Raw genomic sequence first — 15,325 nt, 5'->3', positions numbered from 1 at the left:
GGCCACTTGTTTTAACACGCTGTTCTCGTTTTAACCTTTTAATGTTGCTTTTCAGTACATGATGATCATGTAAGAGAGTTAACTCAACCTTAACTCTTATAACCCTCTTCAACTTAATACTTACCTAAAGTTAGAGCAGTGACTTATCAATGTCTTTAGGATACAGAATCCTGGGTTATGAAAACTAGATAGCAATATAGAAAATGCTTTTGATATGTTAGGTCAAAAATATGACATTTATAATAGTTATGTATGTTGGCCAAAGATATTTTATCTGGGGCTTCCTCTGGCATTTTCTGCAAATGCAGAAGATTCCAGAAGATGTGTTTTCATGCTCTCTGGAGAAAGAGGAGGTACAAAGAGAGATAGGACAAGAGTCAGAAGGTCCTGGTTCTGGCCCTGACTTCTAGGGATGCTGTGCATGTGTGGGGAAGGAAGCTTTGTCTCTGTTTGCTACCTGGTTGTTGACTAATGGCTCTTCTAATGGATCAGATGTGAAGCGACTGCTGGCAAAAATCCCGGGACCAAAGCCACAAACCTGAATGCCCACAGCGGCCAGAGTTAACCTAAGGGAGTGAAATAGGCTGGGTAATTTTGACACAGTCTTTGCTTTGTAACTGTTCATACATATTCTACCAAAAAACATACTCTCTCATTTTCCTTCAAACACAGGAGACCTTCCAGGTTTACCTCTTATTTCTCTACTACATGGAAACATGGACACCACACATATTTAATTTTTTTCTTAATTGTGTAATTGGAAAAAGATGCACAAGAAGCAACTGCTGGCTCTCAGCTCAGTGATGGGAATCAGCAGAAGAGCGAGGGGCTGTAGTAAACTGAAGATGGCGTGCCCAGTCCAGGTGACATGATGCCTTAAAGCTCAGGCCAGTGATGGCCATGAGGAAACTCTGGCCTAGTGTGGGGAATTTTTCCGATTCCATTTTTAAGAGAGAAGCCAGAATCTATGTGTTTAGATGAACTCTCCAGATTTCTAAGTGTTGCGCCTCTGAAATGTACAGGAGTCGTACATGCTGACAGAGCACCTGTGTGGAGTCCATTCAACGCCAGGGCCGCCATTTTAGGGCATTTCAGAGTTTACACAGTAATTTATCTTTCATTCACACCCTCCTACCATGGGACACTTGTAATCCAAAGAGGAAAGACAGGGACTTACTATGGAGCTGCTGAAGGCCACAGGAGGCTGTGAGCTCTCACGGCGTCCTACAGACCTTTGTCGGGAGTGGCCTTGGATGGGCACCCGGGCACTATGGCACCTCCTCAGAGGCTGGGCACCACCTTGGCTTCTCATCGTTGCAGGGCCCTGGGTCCATCTGGCTGGGAAGGACAGGCATCGGTATTGGGTCCACTCTTCATTGTCCGAGTCCAGTTCCTTTGGGGTCTCTAGTCGCTTGGCTGCAAGAAAGGAGTCTTGTTATCCTTTGTCTGGGCCACAGCTGGGCAGATGCTGGACTTTCCAGGTAAGGTTGCACTACCACAAGGGTTGAGGCTGCTGTGGAAAATTGGTAACTGGGCTATTGATGCTAGAGAAAGAGGGATACGGTTAATTCTCACAGATTCAAATTCTGTCTCTACTATGTGACTTCGAGCTTTGACAACATGTATTTCTATTTCCTCAGTGGTTTTCAAAAAGTACCTAACTCATAGGATTGTTTATAAGATTTAATGACATCATGTGTAAAAGTGATTAGCAAACCATCCATACTGGTTAGTAGTAGTAGTTAGTAAAAAGAGATCAGAAGTTCCTACGTAGATGATGAACTCTCACCATCGAATGGGGACATGGCTGCCTGTAGCAGCGCCTTTCTTTCTCCATGCCTCCCAACCAAAAGAACAAACACGGCTCTCCTGATAGTCTTTTCTTAGAAAGTGTATGTATGGTGGCAGGGTGGGAGTGTGGCTGAGAGTGTTTTATGGGCTACTTTCAGCCCAGATAAGATAAAACACTTACAGCCTTATCTCCTAACCAAAAACATTGCCTCAAAGTCTGAGAGATTTTTTTCAAAATAAGTTAGCATGTAAGGAATTTTCTAGGTATGTCAAATATGACCATGTGCCTAGACCTAGACCTGTTCTGACCTGTCAGGTAAAGTGACCCGAGAAACTCCTAAAGCTTTCCTGCATAACTGCCAATCCATTGAGACATGTCCCCAGTCCCTTCCTGACATACAAAGGCTGTGTTATGACTGTCACCAGACAGAGATCCACTGGAGGGTTTCTACATGGGGATCACATTTAGCCTTTGTGAACACATGAAAGTTGACAGGAAATAAGAAGAGCCCTGAGGTGTGACAGGGAAGGCCACAGGATACAGGAGGCAACCTGTCCAAATGCCACACAGCCTCTAGCCACAGCCAGCTCATGTCTTTTTAGTCCTCTTCACTTAGGAAGGGTTTCCTTTTAGAGGGGGGATGGAGGCCCTGGGCAGCCCTCGTACCATTTTCTTGGTGGCAATACTCTCTGCCCATGATGGAGCAGCGCCGGAACACCATCTTGTTCTCGGTCAGCGTCCCCGTCTTGTCGGAGAAGATGTACTGGATCTGGCCCAGGTCCTCGGTGATGTTCAGGGCTCGGCACTGAATGGACAGATCGGTCTCCTCGTCGTAGAGGTCAAGGTCATTGTGCAGGAAGAATACTTGCCCCAGCTTTACCAGCTCAATGGACACGTACAATGAGATCGGGATCAGCACCTGAGGGGAGATGGATGCCCGCAGAGTCAGAAACCAGGAGGGTTCCCTACCTCCGGACCCACCACTAGTAGGTAGCAAAGGCATTTGATGGAAAGCTGAGGTCAGCTCACAGGATGTTCTTCATCTGAGAAATTAAAGGTCAGTGACTTCCCGCCTCCCCTGGGGAGATTCTCGGGAATCTGTGAAGGAGGTGTTTTCTTCAACCTGGGGTGCCTGGGACAAGGCAGGCCCTCACCTTTGGTGTTGAATGACTGAGAGGAAGCAAGTGAGGAAGTCTAAGTGCCACCGTCCAGCATCCCCTGAGCCCTCTTAGATCTCTAGATCATGCAGGGCCACCACCCATTTCTATAGGTACTCAGACCCACCGCAGATTACTGTCCACTAATTCAACACCTAATATTCATCCAGGGCTTTCTTTGCATTGGATGCTGTTCTATGTCTTAAAAATGGGAGTCATCTGAACAAAATTCCTTAAAGACTTCACATTTCAGTGACAGGAAACAAACTGATAAAGACATATTGGGTGGCCTTAAGTCTTATGATGGAGAATAGAGGAAAACAGTTGGTAGAGAATGATGGGTGAGAGGGACTAAGACCATGACCTTTGGAGAGTGTGAGTTGTGAGGTTATCTGAGGGAGGAGAGGTCTGGGTGGGGGAGCTGGATCTGTGTTTGATGGGTAATAATGAGCTGGCCTTGCACACGCATGAGGAAGAGAGAGGCAGGAGCCAGGGTCAGGGAGGGAGTCAGAGTCCAGATCACTTGGCCCTGTTGTCTGCGCTCGAGGACTTTGGATTTCACCTGGAGCAGATATGAAATTACCGTCAGACTCTGCAGAGGACAGGTGTGCTTGTTTACTTTTCAAAAGGATTACTCTCCTTGATAAGCAAGTGATTAAAAGTGTTTCATCAGCCCTGGTGCAGTGGCACACGCCTGTGATCCCAGCAACTTAGGAGGCTGAGACAGGAGGATCGTGAGTTCAAAGCGAGCCTAGCAAAAAGTGAGAGCTAAGCAACTCAGTGAGACCCTGTCTCTAAATACAAAATAGGGCTGGGGATGTGGCTCGGTGGTCAAGTATCCCCAAATTCAACCCCTGGTACACCCCTATCCACAAAAAAAAAAAAAAAAAAAAGTGGCTCATCAATAAGAGGATCACGAAAAACCCTCATAAAGCACAAGGAATCTAACCTAGTGCAACTTCACCAAAGACTACTGCAACGTCTCTCATCTTTTCATTGACCACATTTTCTTATGGAGCATGAAGACTTAAAAATTCATTTCTTTATCCCTAAATGCCTCACATTTGGTTGGGTTCTCTCTGTTTTCTTTCATTTTCCCCTTTTCCTTCTCCATCTATTAGATGTGAAGGCACCAACTCCCATTTCCCTTCTCTCTTGATGCTCAGGGGCTGGGGAGTTCTCGGTGGCTCTGGGAGCTCCTTTTTCTCCTTCAGTGCTGAGGTCATCAGTGTTTTGTCTGTTCTGTTTCTGTCAAAGAGACAGGCGCGTGGGGGTCACTGTTGTAACCCTACTCTTAATAGAAAAGCCTGATAAACATTTCCCTACAGCCGTTATCTCGAGGGACCAGGTCCCCTCTACAAGCCCGGGCTGCTCTGAAATGACCTCAAAGCCAACATTTTTAAAGCCTCACAAGAAAGCAATAGCCACCTCCTCACCTCCGTCCAGTCACTTCTCTTGTGGCCAACACTGACCTTTCTTTATTCTTGCAAAGTTGTAGGGATTAAAGAGCCTCCCTACCTGGAGCAGGATGATCATCGTGAGGAACATGTAGAAGCCCCCCAGAGCAAGGGGAAGGTAGTGGCCGTCGGCATCCGGCACGTCGAAGGGAGGGTGTTCCTCAAAGTTCCGATTCCAGAGGCCGTGACCTGAGAAGAAACGGAGCCAGAGGTGAGGCAGAGTCTGCATTTAGGCCGGAAGTTGGTCCATTGTATCAGCTCTTGACCTACTCCTGGAAATGGGAGGGCTTGGGGAGGAGCCCATCCTCCATGCCACACGACACAGGTGTGGGGGTCTGCAGCTCGTCCCCCTCGAATGCGCTCTTCACGTACCCTACAATCAAACCCTAGATTTCACCGTCACCGTTAAGTCTGTTTTCCTGGAGGAGATGAGCATGCGGATTACTTGTGTTCTGGTGAAGACTGGTTCCCAAGGGGTTGGACACAGGGAGAAGGACGCGTGTTCCTTTTAGTTGTGTAAAAGGACACACTGCGCACAGCATGAGGGGTGCTACGCAGAGCCTGGAGTGCCATCAGAGCCACAGCCGCTACACTGTTTCCTTATCTGCAAAGGGGATGATGACACCCATGTCTGAGGCCTGCACAGGTGAAGTGCTTCTACTACCTGCTGCAGGGCTCTCTGAACATCTCCGATCATCAGCCGTGATCAGTAATACTCAGTAATGACACGTCACTACAGGGTCATTATAACCTACTGTGTATAAAGCTCTCAGCTCCAGGGTACAACCTACAGGGAACTTGGGGGAATGTTGCTCTGCCTAAAGACGCGTCATTGCCCAGGAAGATGGGCCAGATGCCACCACACATGGCAGACGGAAGGAGACTTATGGGCACAGTGCTGTTTGAGGGTGATACTATGGAGCAAATGTTATGGCACAGTGAGGGGCCCTGACCTTTATGTAGGAGCAAGATGGTAACACAGGAGAAGTCAGAAAAAGGTGTCAGGAGGAGGAGGACATGTGGAGTCCCGGAACCTGGACTAGGGTATGTATGTGTGTGGTGTGGGGGGGTGTCAGAAAGCCCAGGAAGGCCAGTTGGAGCAAAGAAAGGAGAAACAGCAGGCTGGGGTTGTGGCTCAGTGGCAGAGCACTTGCCTAGCATGTGTGAGGCACTGGGTTCGATCCTCAGCACCACATATAAATAAAGGTATTGGGTTGACTATAATTAAAAAAAATAAAAGCAAACAAAAAACAGTACCCTTAGAAAAACCAGGTGGACCTGTGGTCAGGAACCCTGCAGTCCTGTTCCTTCTCACCCGGGAGCTCTCTGCTCCTGCAGGGCTGGGCTTTAATGAGGCACCCACATTGTTGTGCTGTTTGGAAGCTGCTAATCTCAGAAGCCCACTCCCTCCTCCTTTATCTTTCTATTTATTGTTTTGGGAGCCTGCCAGCTGATCTAGTTAGTTGCCTGTGCCTTATCTTGCTGTATGGCCTTTTAATCATTAATTTCCTTTCTCTGGAGATACAGTGAGATGATCTTAAATGTCCTTTCAGTGCCTTGAAAAACCTGTCCCAACGCAGGGCCTTGCAGAACTCTGAGGGCACAGAGGTGGCCACGTGGGCAGGTGCCTGTCCCCAGTGCTCTCCCTGCATCCACGAGCCACCCTTGCATGGAGTGCTACTAGACAAACTTGGGAAGTATATTTATTGAAAACTCCAGGCCACCCAGGGGGGGTTTACCCTAGATCTGAGCCCAGGGGAGGTCTTCACCTCTCAGACACTATCTCAACAGCAGCAATGTTACATTTTCTAAGGCAAGCAGAGAGCAAGCACCATCACGCTCATGGGGTTGGGGTCAGCAGTGGGGTCTCCACCCAGCCCCACAAGTTCTTCCTCATGATCATCCCTAGTTCTTTTGGGGGTCTCCTTTAGCATCCCAAGTATCATTATTAAGACTTCAATTTAAGGGGAGTGAATGGGTAAAAGCTTTATCAAGGGTCCTCTACCTTCACTCTGAGGATCAACTTCAAGACTCCAGATCACTCCTGTCCATACTTCCTGAAGTTGGCCATGGTGTGGCGTGGATTCAGTCTCTGTTCTTGGCCTCGCTGTTGCCATGCCAAACAGCCAACTGCTTCCCTGCCTGTGGTGATTCGCATTCTTCCTTGTGCTTTATGGGTGCTGTTTGTCCATGAGGCTATAGTAGCCCTCCCTCTTTCTTTCCTCACCGCTGACCACCCCATCCTACCCTTAAACTCGCCTCTGTCATCTCCTCCTCCAGTGAATGCCTACTCCTTTCGGGAATCAGCTCAAGCAGCTGCCTCTTGAAGACGACATTGGTGTTCCCATGACACCTGCTGAATAATGTCTGTCCCCTACCCCCCACCCCATATTATACAGCCTAGTCCCCAGGCCCTGTGCATACGCTCTCTCATATGGCAAAAGGGACTTTGTAGATGTGATTAAGTCATGGGATTTGAGATGGAGAGAGTCTGCTGGGTCACCTGGGGGGTTCAGGGATGTAATTACAAGTATCCTTATATAGGAGGGAGATACTGCTCCTGATGAGAGGGGGACAGGAAGGGACTGGAGAGAGGTGTGCTCTGAGCATGAGAGCAGGTGGAGGAAATGGCCATAAACCAGGGGACACAGGCAGCCACTGGAAGCTGAAAGAGACAAGGAATGTATCCTTCCCTCAGCCTCTAGAAGGAACCAGACCTGCTGATCTGAACCCAGAAAAAACAGATTCTGGACTTCTGACCTCCAGAACAGAACTTTGCACTGATCGATGCAGTCTGTTCATCTTTAAAAGCAGTGATAGAAAATGAAGGTAGTATTCATGTGCAGCCCTCACTGAGAGGGGCAGATTGAACCAGTGGTCCTGCTCACGTTTGACTCCTTCATGCTAGACAGGAGCCCTGGAGGCCCAGTCCTGTGGCCATCTCACCTTGTGAGCCTCTCACGCCCAGAGAGTGCCAGGGGCCCATAAGTATTTCATGAACCAATACATGATACATGATAGCCCCGATATTTACAAGCACATATTACTTTCAGGAGATTTCTGCATTTTCATTTCTTTGGCATCTGAGTCAAGTAGGCAGCATAGACTTTATTTTTTTCTGAGCCCTGTTTTATAGATGAGGAAACCGAGGCTCAGAGAATTGAAGCAACTTGCTCAAAGAAACAGCTCAGTGTGCTTCCTTTCCAGAACATTCCATACCTACAGCTCCAATGAGACACATGAGGAAGAGGAGCCCGATGCAGAAGAAGATGTCTGTGTTCATGCGCCGCTCGATCTTGCTGCGTTTGTACCGGGGGCCGCTGTTGTTCAGCATGGCTTTTGTGTCATGGCCTTTGGGAGAGAATGAGAAAATCAGTCCCTTGGTCCCTGGTTGCCTCTGCCCTGGATCACACCCTGGGCTTTCCTCATCAGAGCTGGGGAATAAAAGTAAGGTCTCATTTGCCAGCAGAGCCTGTCCTGCCTTGGGGAGGTTGCTGAGGATGGGTGAAGGGGCCTCACCGGTGCCCCAGCAGGTGTTCACCGAGTGTCCCCTACGTGCCAGGCATGGTGGTGGACACTGACAGAGCTGCCATGCACAGCTCTCTGGGTACCCCTTATTTAGTAGTCAGAGACTAGTAAGGTTAGTAGGACAAACTTGTGGCAGATGAAAGTCCGCTGACTTTAGGAAGGGCCTTCTCTTTCTAATTTGCCCAGAGGCACTGTTCTGGCCATTATAAGACAAAGCGTTCCCTTTCTGGCGAAGTTACACAAAGAAACAAATAAGAATTCTCAGTTATTAACTAATCCCATAAAATAAATAAAGCAGTAATCAAAGGGCTGAGGCAGGTAAGGGATGCCACTAGACCGCATGGTCAGAGAAAGCTTCTCCAAAGAGGTAACATTTAAGGGACGGAGAAAAAAATTCTAGGCTGTGAGAGTGTGCTGTGCAAAGACTCTGTGGTAGGACAGTGCTCAGGGCCAGTAGTTCCTATACTTCCCTTTTTGGTTGTGCTTGAAGGGTTGGTGTTTTCTGTGCGACAGTCATAGGGGCCAAAGGCCATCACCCCAGCACTGACTCTGAGTAGCCTAACTGGGACATTTGTATAAAATTTCACTCAACCAAAGGATGTCAATATTTGAAGATTCTCCATCTTTTCCAGTTATCTCCTTTTTTCAGTTGGGAAAGGGAACAACCAGAGAGTGGAATGGACCTTTCCAAAAAGAGAGAGAATAAGTTGACATAATAAAGTCACCATAGGAAGCCACGATTCTGAGTCCCAGTCTGGGTCTCCTTCCACCAACCTGTGGTGCCCCAGGTCACACAGCAGAGAGCTAAGAGTCAACCTGAGACATTGCTTTGGGACAGAGCCTCCCCTCTGGGGTTGCTGGATCTTAATTGCCAAGCTGCACTCTTCCTCGGTGGTCAAACTACAAAATGGCAGCCACATATTTTCTGTTCAAAATCAAAGAAAACCAATAAAATCAGTTCCAAAAGCAAATGGCTTCAATGCTGCTTTGCCGGTTGCCTTGTGGATTTAATGCAGCAACAGAAGAGCAGGAGGGACTGAACCCCAGGTTTATTAAGTTAGACTCCAGTGGCTGTGCTTGGGAGGAGTTCTGCAGATGAGGAGCCCAGGCCAAGTGCACGCATAGCTTTCTACCCGCCTCAGGCTCAGCGTGTGCAGGGGGTCCTGGGACCGTGCTCTTTGCCCACCTGCTCCTCACCTGCTGAGACTCTGCCTGTTATCTGGGCTAGAGTTGGGTACACAGGGAGGCCCTGTGGTACTGTGGTCAGGACACGGGCTCTCGAGTCAGAACTCGATTCTGCAGATCTATGACCTTGGGTTACAGGAAGGAAATCTCAGAAGACATGTGACTTCAGGCCAAGGAATGCCTCTGCTCCTCAATTCCTTATTGGCCAAATGGGAGATGATGATCATGGGTGCATTTGGGGTGGGGGCCTGAATGAATATAGATCGAGTACCTCAACTAGTTCCTAGTCCACAGTAGGGGCTTGAACACCGCCTACGGTGATGAGCACACACCTCCACACTGCATCTCTTCCTTCTGGAAAGCTCAACTTAGCCTGAGTTCTTGGCCCCATGTGTCTGTCGACAGTTTCACGAAAGAGAAGATAACTCTGGACCAGTTACTCTTAACCAGTGGTGATTTATTCTCATACATTAAGTTACTCTTAACCAGTGGTGATTTATTCTCATACATTTCAAAAAAAAATTTGGCAATATATGAGAGAAGTCTTTGACGATCTTAACTCAGGAATGGGGTGGTCCGAATGGCTGTGCTGGGTGGAGACCAGACATGTCACTCAACACTTTACAAGAAAGCCCCTCCCTGCAAAAAAATGATGTCAATGGACCAAACATCAGTCATGCGCAGGTTGAGAGCCCCTGATCTACATAGTGCTACTCAAAACAATGAGCTCCATTTGTGTGTGTGCGTGTCTAGTTCATTCTAGGTACTATTCAGGCCTTTTCACAGATAACCTCCTTTGATCCTTATATTACTGCCAGGTAGGAACTATTAGTTCCTCTTGCATAGAAAATCTCACCAGCTCACCCAGGAGCATTCAGAACACAGTGGATCTTCTCCCCAGGCTGCCTGGCTCTCCAGTTCAAGTCCTTTCCTACCCATTACTCATTTAGTGGTTCTTCGTCTTCACTCAGGCAGAGAAGCACAGCTCTAAATCTGTGTGGCTTTTCTCTTTCTGTTTTCTGGGGGCAGGGATTTGTGGAGAGTTCAGGTACAAGTGTACTAGATGGTGCTGAATTCCTTGCCAAACAGCCTTAAAAGAAGTCTCCTGAACTGAACAACACACTCCTCTCCCCCCCCCCCCCCCCCAGTTAGGAAAAGCTAGCTAACTAGTGACATTGACTTTTAAAAGACCCGTTTTTCTTTGACAACCTTGAAAAGTAAACCTTATAGTAGATGGATATTTATGTCTATCTTTCATGTCTATCAATAAAGAGTTCTACTCAGATCAAAATGAATGAAACCAACCAATGAAACCAAAACAGGCAAAATACTCCCAAAGCATCCCAGGGAATGGAGATGCTTCCAGTGAATTACAGACTCTCCAGAGAGACTATTTCCTCTACAGAAAATGATGTCTTTAGTCATTCATGTAACGATAGAAATCTACTGAGCACCTACCACGCACCAGCTGTTAGGCAATGGGGACTCACAAGAGTGCCCTTTGAGACTTTTGATTACTTTGGGGAAAGTGCTGCTGTCACCCCTTTGTTATTGGAGAGCAGAATTAAAGCAGAAAGGAGGGAGACCCCTGCTATGGTTTGGATGTCAGTTATTCCCCTAAATGTTAGTCTTTCCTAAAGCTGAGTCAATGTCAGGGTCATGCCTTGAAACCTCCCAAACTGTGAACTAAATGAACCTCTTTTCATTATAAAGTTAGCATGCATCAGGTATTTCATTACAGTAGAGAAAGTGGAATAATAGAGTGCTCCAATCTAGAGCCATAAAATAAATAAAGATAACAGTAAAAGCATGATTACAAAACCCATAATCAAAGCCCATTGAGCTCTCACTGTGCTAGAGAGAGGGCCGGGTGCCTTTCATGTGTTGGGTCATCTGATCCTCAAGAATTCTCCAGAGCAGATACAAGTGTTCTTCGCACTGTACAAAATGACTAAATTTGGGCATACAGGATGAGGTTGTAAGTTTAGTGAGGTTATTCTATAGGCCCAAGAAGACAGTCCCTCTTTACCCTCCCTTTGGTTAGTGTCACCAATCCACTGGGTGGGTGAGTGTGACCCTATCTGCTTCAGATGAGTGATATGACTTTGGAATCTCATTATTACTTTGAAGCCTCCTGTGGACTGAGCAAGCAGGTGTGGTCCCAGCCTCAGTTTGCTTACTTGAGGGATGGGCTGTTATGTGACTCTGCTCCTTTGAACTGAGGCGAGTTCTTATCGAGTGAATATAGATTTCGAGGAAAAGGATAGAAGAATAAAGAAAATGGTGGACAACAGAAAGGCCCAAGGACAATGACCTGCATAGATGACAATGCCGACAGCCACCTCCGTGTTTCTGATAGTGCAGCCTCGAAGCAGAAGACTCTCACTGCCGAAGCCAGTCCTGGTCTGGTCAGGATGCTCCCTGGGGATGACGAAGGAGAGACAGGGTGGTTTGGTGGCCTGTCCACCTGGTCACTGGTTAGTATCACAGAAGCAAACTGGTGAGCATATGTAATCCTTCTCCTCCCTCATTTTCAGAGGGAATCCACTCTCCTGTAGGTTCAAGGGCACCTGTCATGGTGCCCCCCACTAGGCCTGGGCGGGGGGCTGGACCATCAGAATGGAGTTGTCCACCCTAGGAAATCCTCACTCACTCCCCTGTGAGGCCTGCTGTGGTGCCCCTTACGCAGCATTCACACACTTGTGCTTGCTGCTGCCAGGGACCCGATCAACCCAAACTGGACATCCAAGTGCATCATAGACACTAGATAGGTCTCTCTTTTACCAGGAGACAGGAAAGGCGGTAGGGTCAGGCAAGGAAGGGCAGTCACCACTTCTTCTCATTCTGAGAAGCATTTGGCCTCTCTCCCGTTCTAGCCTTCCCTCAGTCTCCCACAAAATAAGCAGAATTGGATAATCGCTATTTGCCCAACTCACTGGTGGCAGCCTCTTAGTGAGGAGATGAAATCTCTTCCTTCCTGCAGCCTTGGGGATCATTGCGTCTTCCATTGCTCTAGAAACTCCTGAGTAAGACTGATTACATTATTTCCTGGTTTCTGGCCCTTAGTCTATCATGATGCCTTTCCTTGGAGGTTTTTTTTTTTTTTTTTTTAAACCAACTTTAAATATAATGCTCCAGAAACATTAAGAGGAAAAAAAATTAGTTCAGACTCTAAAAGCTTTCTCTCCTTATAGTTCTTCAGTATTTCATTTCCCTACATCTGCTTGCAAGACTTTTCCATGTGTTAACTAAGCCTCATAAGTGGCTAGGGCATGTTGTCATATCCATTTCACAAACAGGAAAACAGAGGCAAGTTTGTGGAGCTAGTAGGTGGCAGAGCAGGATTCACACTTAGGAGGTCTGACTCCTGAGTGTTTGGCTGCAACCTAGCGTGACTTTTAATGCTAATAATTCCTGTGTTTATAAACTGCATTCACTTACTTGGCCTTATTTGAATCTTAATAGCTCTGGAAAGTTACCAGGGTGGTTATCTTTGCTCAGGAAAAAAACTGAAGCTCAGAAAGGCTGAGAGTTTTTCCAAGGCCACACAGTCTAGTGCCTGGAGCATTGGAGGACCTGGAAACACAGGCAGCAGACAACAACCCCTGATGTGATTTTCACTACTCTGGGGTTCTCAAAGTGCCACCCCCTTACCTGATTCTGTGAATCGGTCAAGGAGGATGTCCTCATTTCAGGTTGGAGTATTAACCCTTTATGCCACTTGTCCATCCTATTTTTTAACACAGAGGAGGCTTATGACAAATGGTCTTTCATTAAATTCGACAATAAAGGTTTTGATGTCACCATATGCATTTTATGATGACCTTCTATGTATAGCAAGTGATATTACTTTTCAAAGGTCTAATTGTATAAATTTTCCTCTTGAAATGAATTTTAAAAGTCAAGCAATTACAAATTTGGTAGGAAAAAGTATAGATTTTGATGAATATGATAAAAAAAATAACAAAGGCGGTCTGAGGATGACTTTTAGGACCCACGATTGCTCCTTCTATCTATCAAGGAAGAGGCTAGTTGTGGATTGACTCTCGGGCTAATGAATCTTGAATGTGTCTTTCAGTAGCTTATGGCTTAAGGAACATATTTATGATGATCTCAGGAGATATCTTAACAGAAGCTTCCACTTCTAGTAATAACGTTCCTTTTTTTCCAAAGGACAGTAGGAAAGGGTTAGCTTTCTCATAACTGCTGCTTTATTGAATGCTCTTTGTTTACAGGGATGCTCTATTTAAAGGACCCAGAGACATTTCTCAATCCTGGCATTATTAACATCTTGGGCTGGGTGATTCAGTGTGGCGGGGGCTGTCTTATGAACTGTAAATGTTGGGCAGCATCCCTGGTCCCAACTCACAAGATGCCAGCGACACAACTCCCCAGTTGTGACAACCAAAAATGCCTCCAGATGTTCCCAAGTGTCCCCTGGCTGGGGAAGAGGGAGATTGCCTCTAATTGAGAGCTACTGTTCTATAGATTCTTTTGTTTAAAAATTGCATTTTCAAATTTGACACTTATAATCTTTGATTAGATCATTAAAGGCTGTTCATCTTCTAGTTGACCTATGAAGTCACAGTGAACACTACAGAAGATCCACAGAAGCTTCTGGGGGAAACCCAGAAACATCAGACCAATGTTTTTTTTTTTTATTTGTACCAGGGATTGAACTCAGGAGCACTTGGCCACTGAGCCACATCCCCAGCCCTATTTTGTATTTTATTTAGAGACAGGCTCTCATTGAGTTGCTTGGTGCCCAATTTTGCTGAGGCTGCCTTTGAACTTGCAATCCTCCTGCCTCAGCCTCCTGAGCCACTGGAATTAGAGGTGTGCACACTGCACCCAGGGACCAGTGGGTTCCCTCATGAATAAGGTGCATGGGCCTGGGGCATTCTCCTCGCCTAGCGTGGCCAGGATGCAGGACCACATCAAGAGGGCCCATTGTCTATGGGTTGGCTATGGGATTGACCAGTTGGGCTTTCAGAATCATCCGTGGAGCTCAGGCCGGTGGGGGAGAGTCGGCTCTCTGGCAGCAGCAACCAGGGAGAGGAGATGCTGGAGTTGAGTGGAGCTGGGACAATTCTGTCCCCAAATCTCTCTGATTAAGATGGGCCAGAGCCTAGGTTAAAAGCTGAGAAGTTGGGCTGGACAGAAGGTATTTGAGGGAGACAGGGTCACAGATAGAAACCCATCCATGAGGCTGTTCTCTACGGAAATGAAAATGACTTGGGATGAACCAAATCCACAAACCGCAGGTGCCAGGAGTGCATTCCTTGCCAGGGCTAGTGACAAGCTCTGCCTTGCCAGATGCCCGCCATGAAGTCCTCCCTGTCCCCAGCTCTCGCCTTTCTCTGCCTGTCTCCACCAGCCCTTCCTGTGTATTTAAAAAGCAATTTGCCTTAAAAGCTGCGTTTTCTCCTGCACTGTTCTTAATCTTTCACTTCTCACATTCTCCCTCTTGACATCCCAGACAGCCAAGGAAATGCGAATGGAGAGAAGCACAGAAGTCTTCTCAAGCTCATCCCAGGCCTATTGGTGGGAGGCTGGCATGACTCTGTGAAGCAGGACAGGAGAAACATTTCCAGGTTGGAGTCTGAAGAGCCATATTTAAGTCCTGGCTTTGTCTATACCTGCTTGAGTCTTTGGTGCATCTTGACATTTTAGTTCATCAAACTCCCCATCTGAAAAATGGGGATCATGACATCTGCTTCCTTGGGTTGCTGGGAACATTTAGATATCATGTGAAATGCTCTAAGAACTGTTCGAGCATTGTAGAAGGCAAGTACTCACATTTGTTACCATTGCCCTTATTTTGCAGACAGCACAGTAGTCTGATGTGTAAAATTTTTAGACTGAACCAAAGTGGAAGAGTGACAGTAATTGCAACTGCAGCATACCAATAGATGAGCATTTATTCTTTGCCAGTTGCTATGCTGAGGGTCTTGAAAATGATAATTTAATACATGGAAAAGTCCTATGACATAGATATTAATTTGACAGATGTGGAAACTAGGGCTCAGGGAGGTTAATTCCTTTGCCCAAGCTCACACAGCTTATAATGGGAGAACTCCAATTCAAGCCCAGGTCTGTCAAACTCTGAGGTCTCGTTTCTTAACTATAATCCATTTTACTTAAATTATCCTTTCCTCCCCCAACTCCAGAGCATGATCTTCATTGTGATGCAACTTCACTAAGGT

At 46.8% G+C, this 15,325-nt stretch overlaps 1 protein-coding gene across 3 annotated transcripts in view; it reads right to left on the bottom strand.

Moving 5' to 3' along the window:
• The window catches only part of Atp10b (ATPase phospholipid transporting 10B (putative)), a 99,550-nt gene that overhangs the window by 50,410 nt on the left and 33,815 nt on the right, over positions 1-15,325 (bottom strand). For 2 of the 3 annotated variants that reach the window (XM_076855701.2, XM_076855703.2), the window contains 5 exons: positions 11,434-11,540; positions 7,626-7,757; positions 4,468-4,595; positions 2,459-2,711; positions 1,178-1,416 (listed from right to left, as the gene is read on the bottom strand). In XM_076855701.2, coding sequence (XP_076711816.2) covers positions 1,178-1,416; positions 2,459-2,711; positions 4,468-4,595; positions 7,626-7,757; positions 11,434-11,540 — 859 coding nt within the window. The remainder of the gene's footprint in view (positions 1-1,177; positions 1,417-2,458; positions 2,712-4,467; positions 4,596-7,625; positions 7,758-11,433; positions 11,541-15,325) is intronic. The other variant, XM_076855702.2, reaches the window with a different exon arrangement.

This window comes from Callospermophilus lateralis, chromosome 5 (genome assembly GCF_048772815.1).
Source record: "Callospermophilus lateralis isolate mCalLat2 chromosome 5, mCalLat2.hap1, whole genome shotgun sequence".
Lineage (NCBI taxonomy): Eukaryota > Metazoa > Chordata > Mammalia > Rodentia > Sciuridae > Callospermophilus > Callospermophilus lateralis.
The sequence above is the reverse complement of the archived record's forward strand: the minus strand, read 5'-3'. Positions and strand labels throughout refer to the sequence as shown.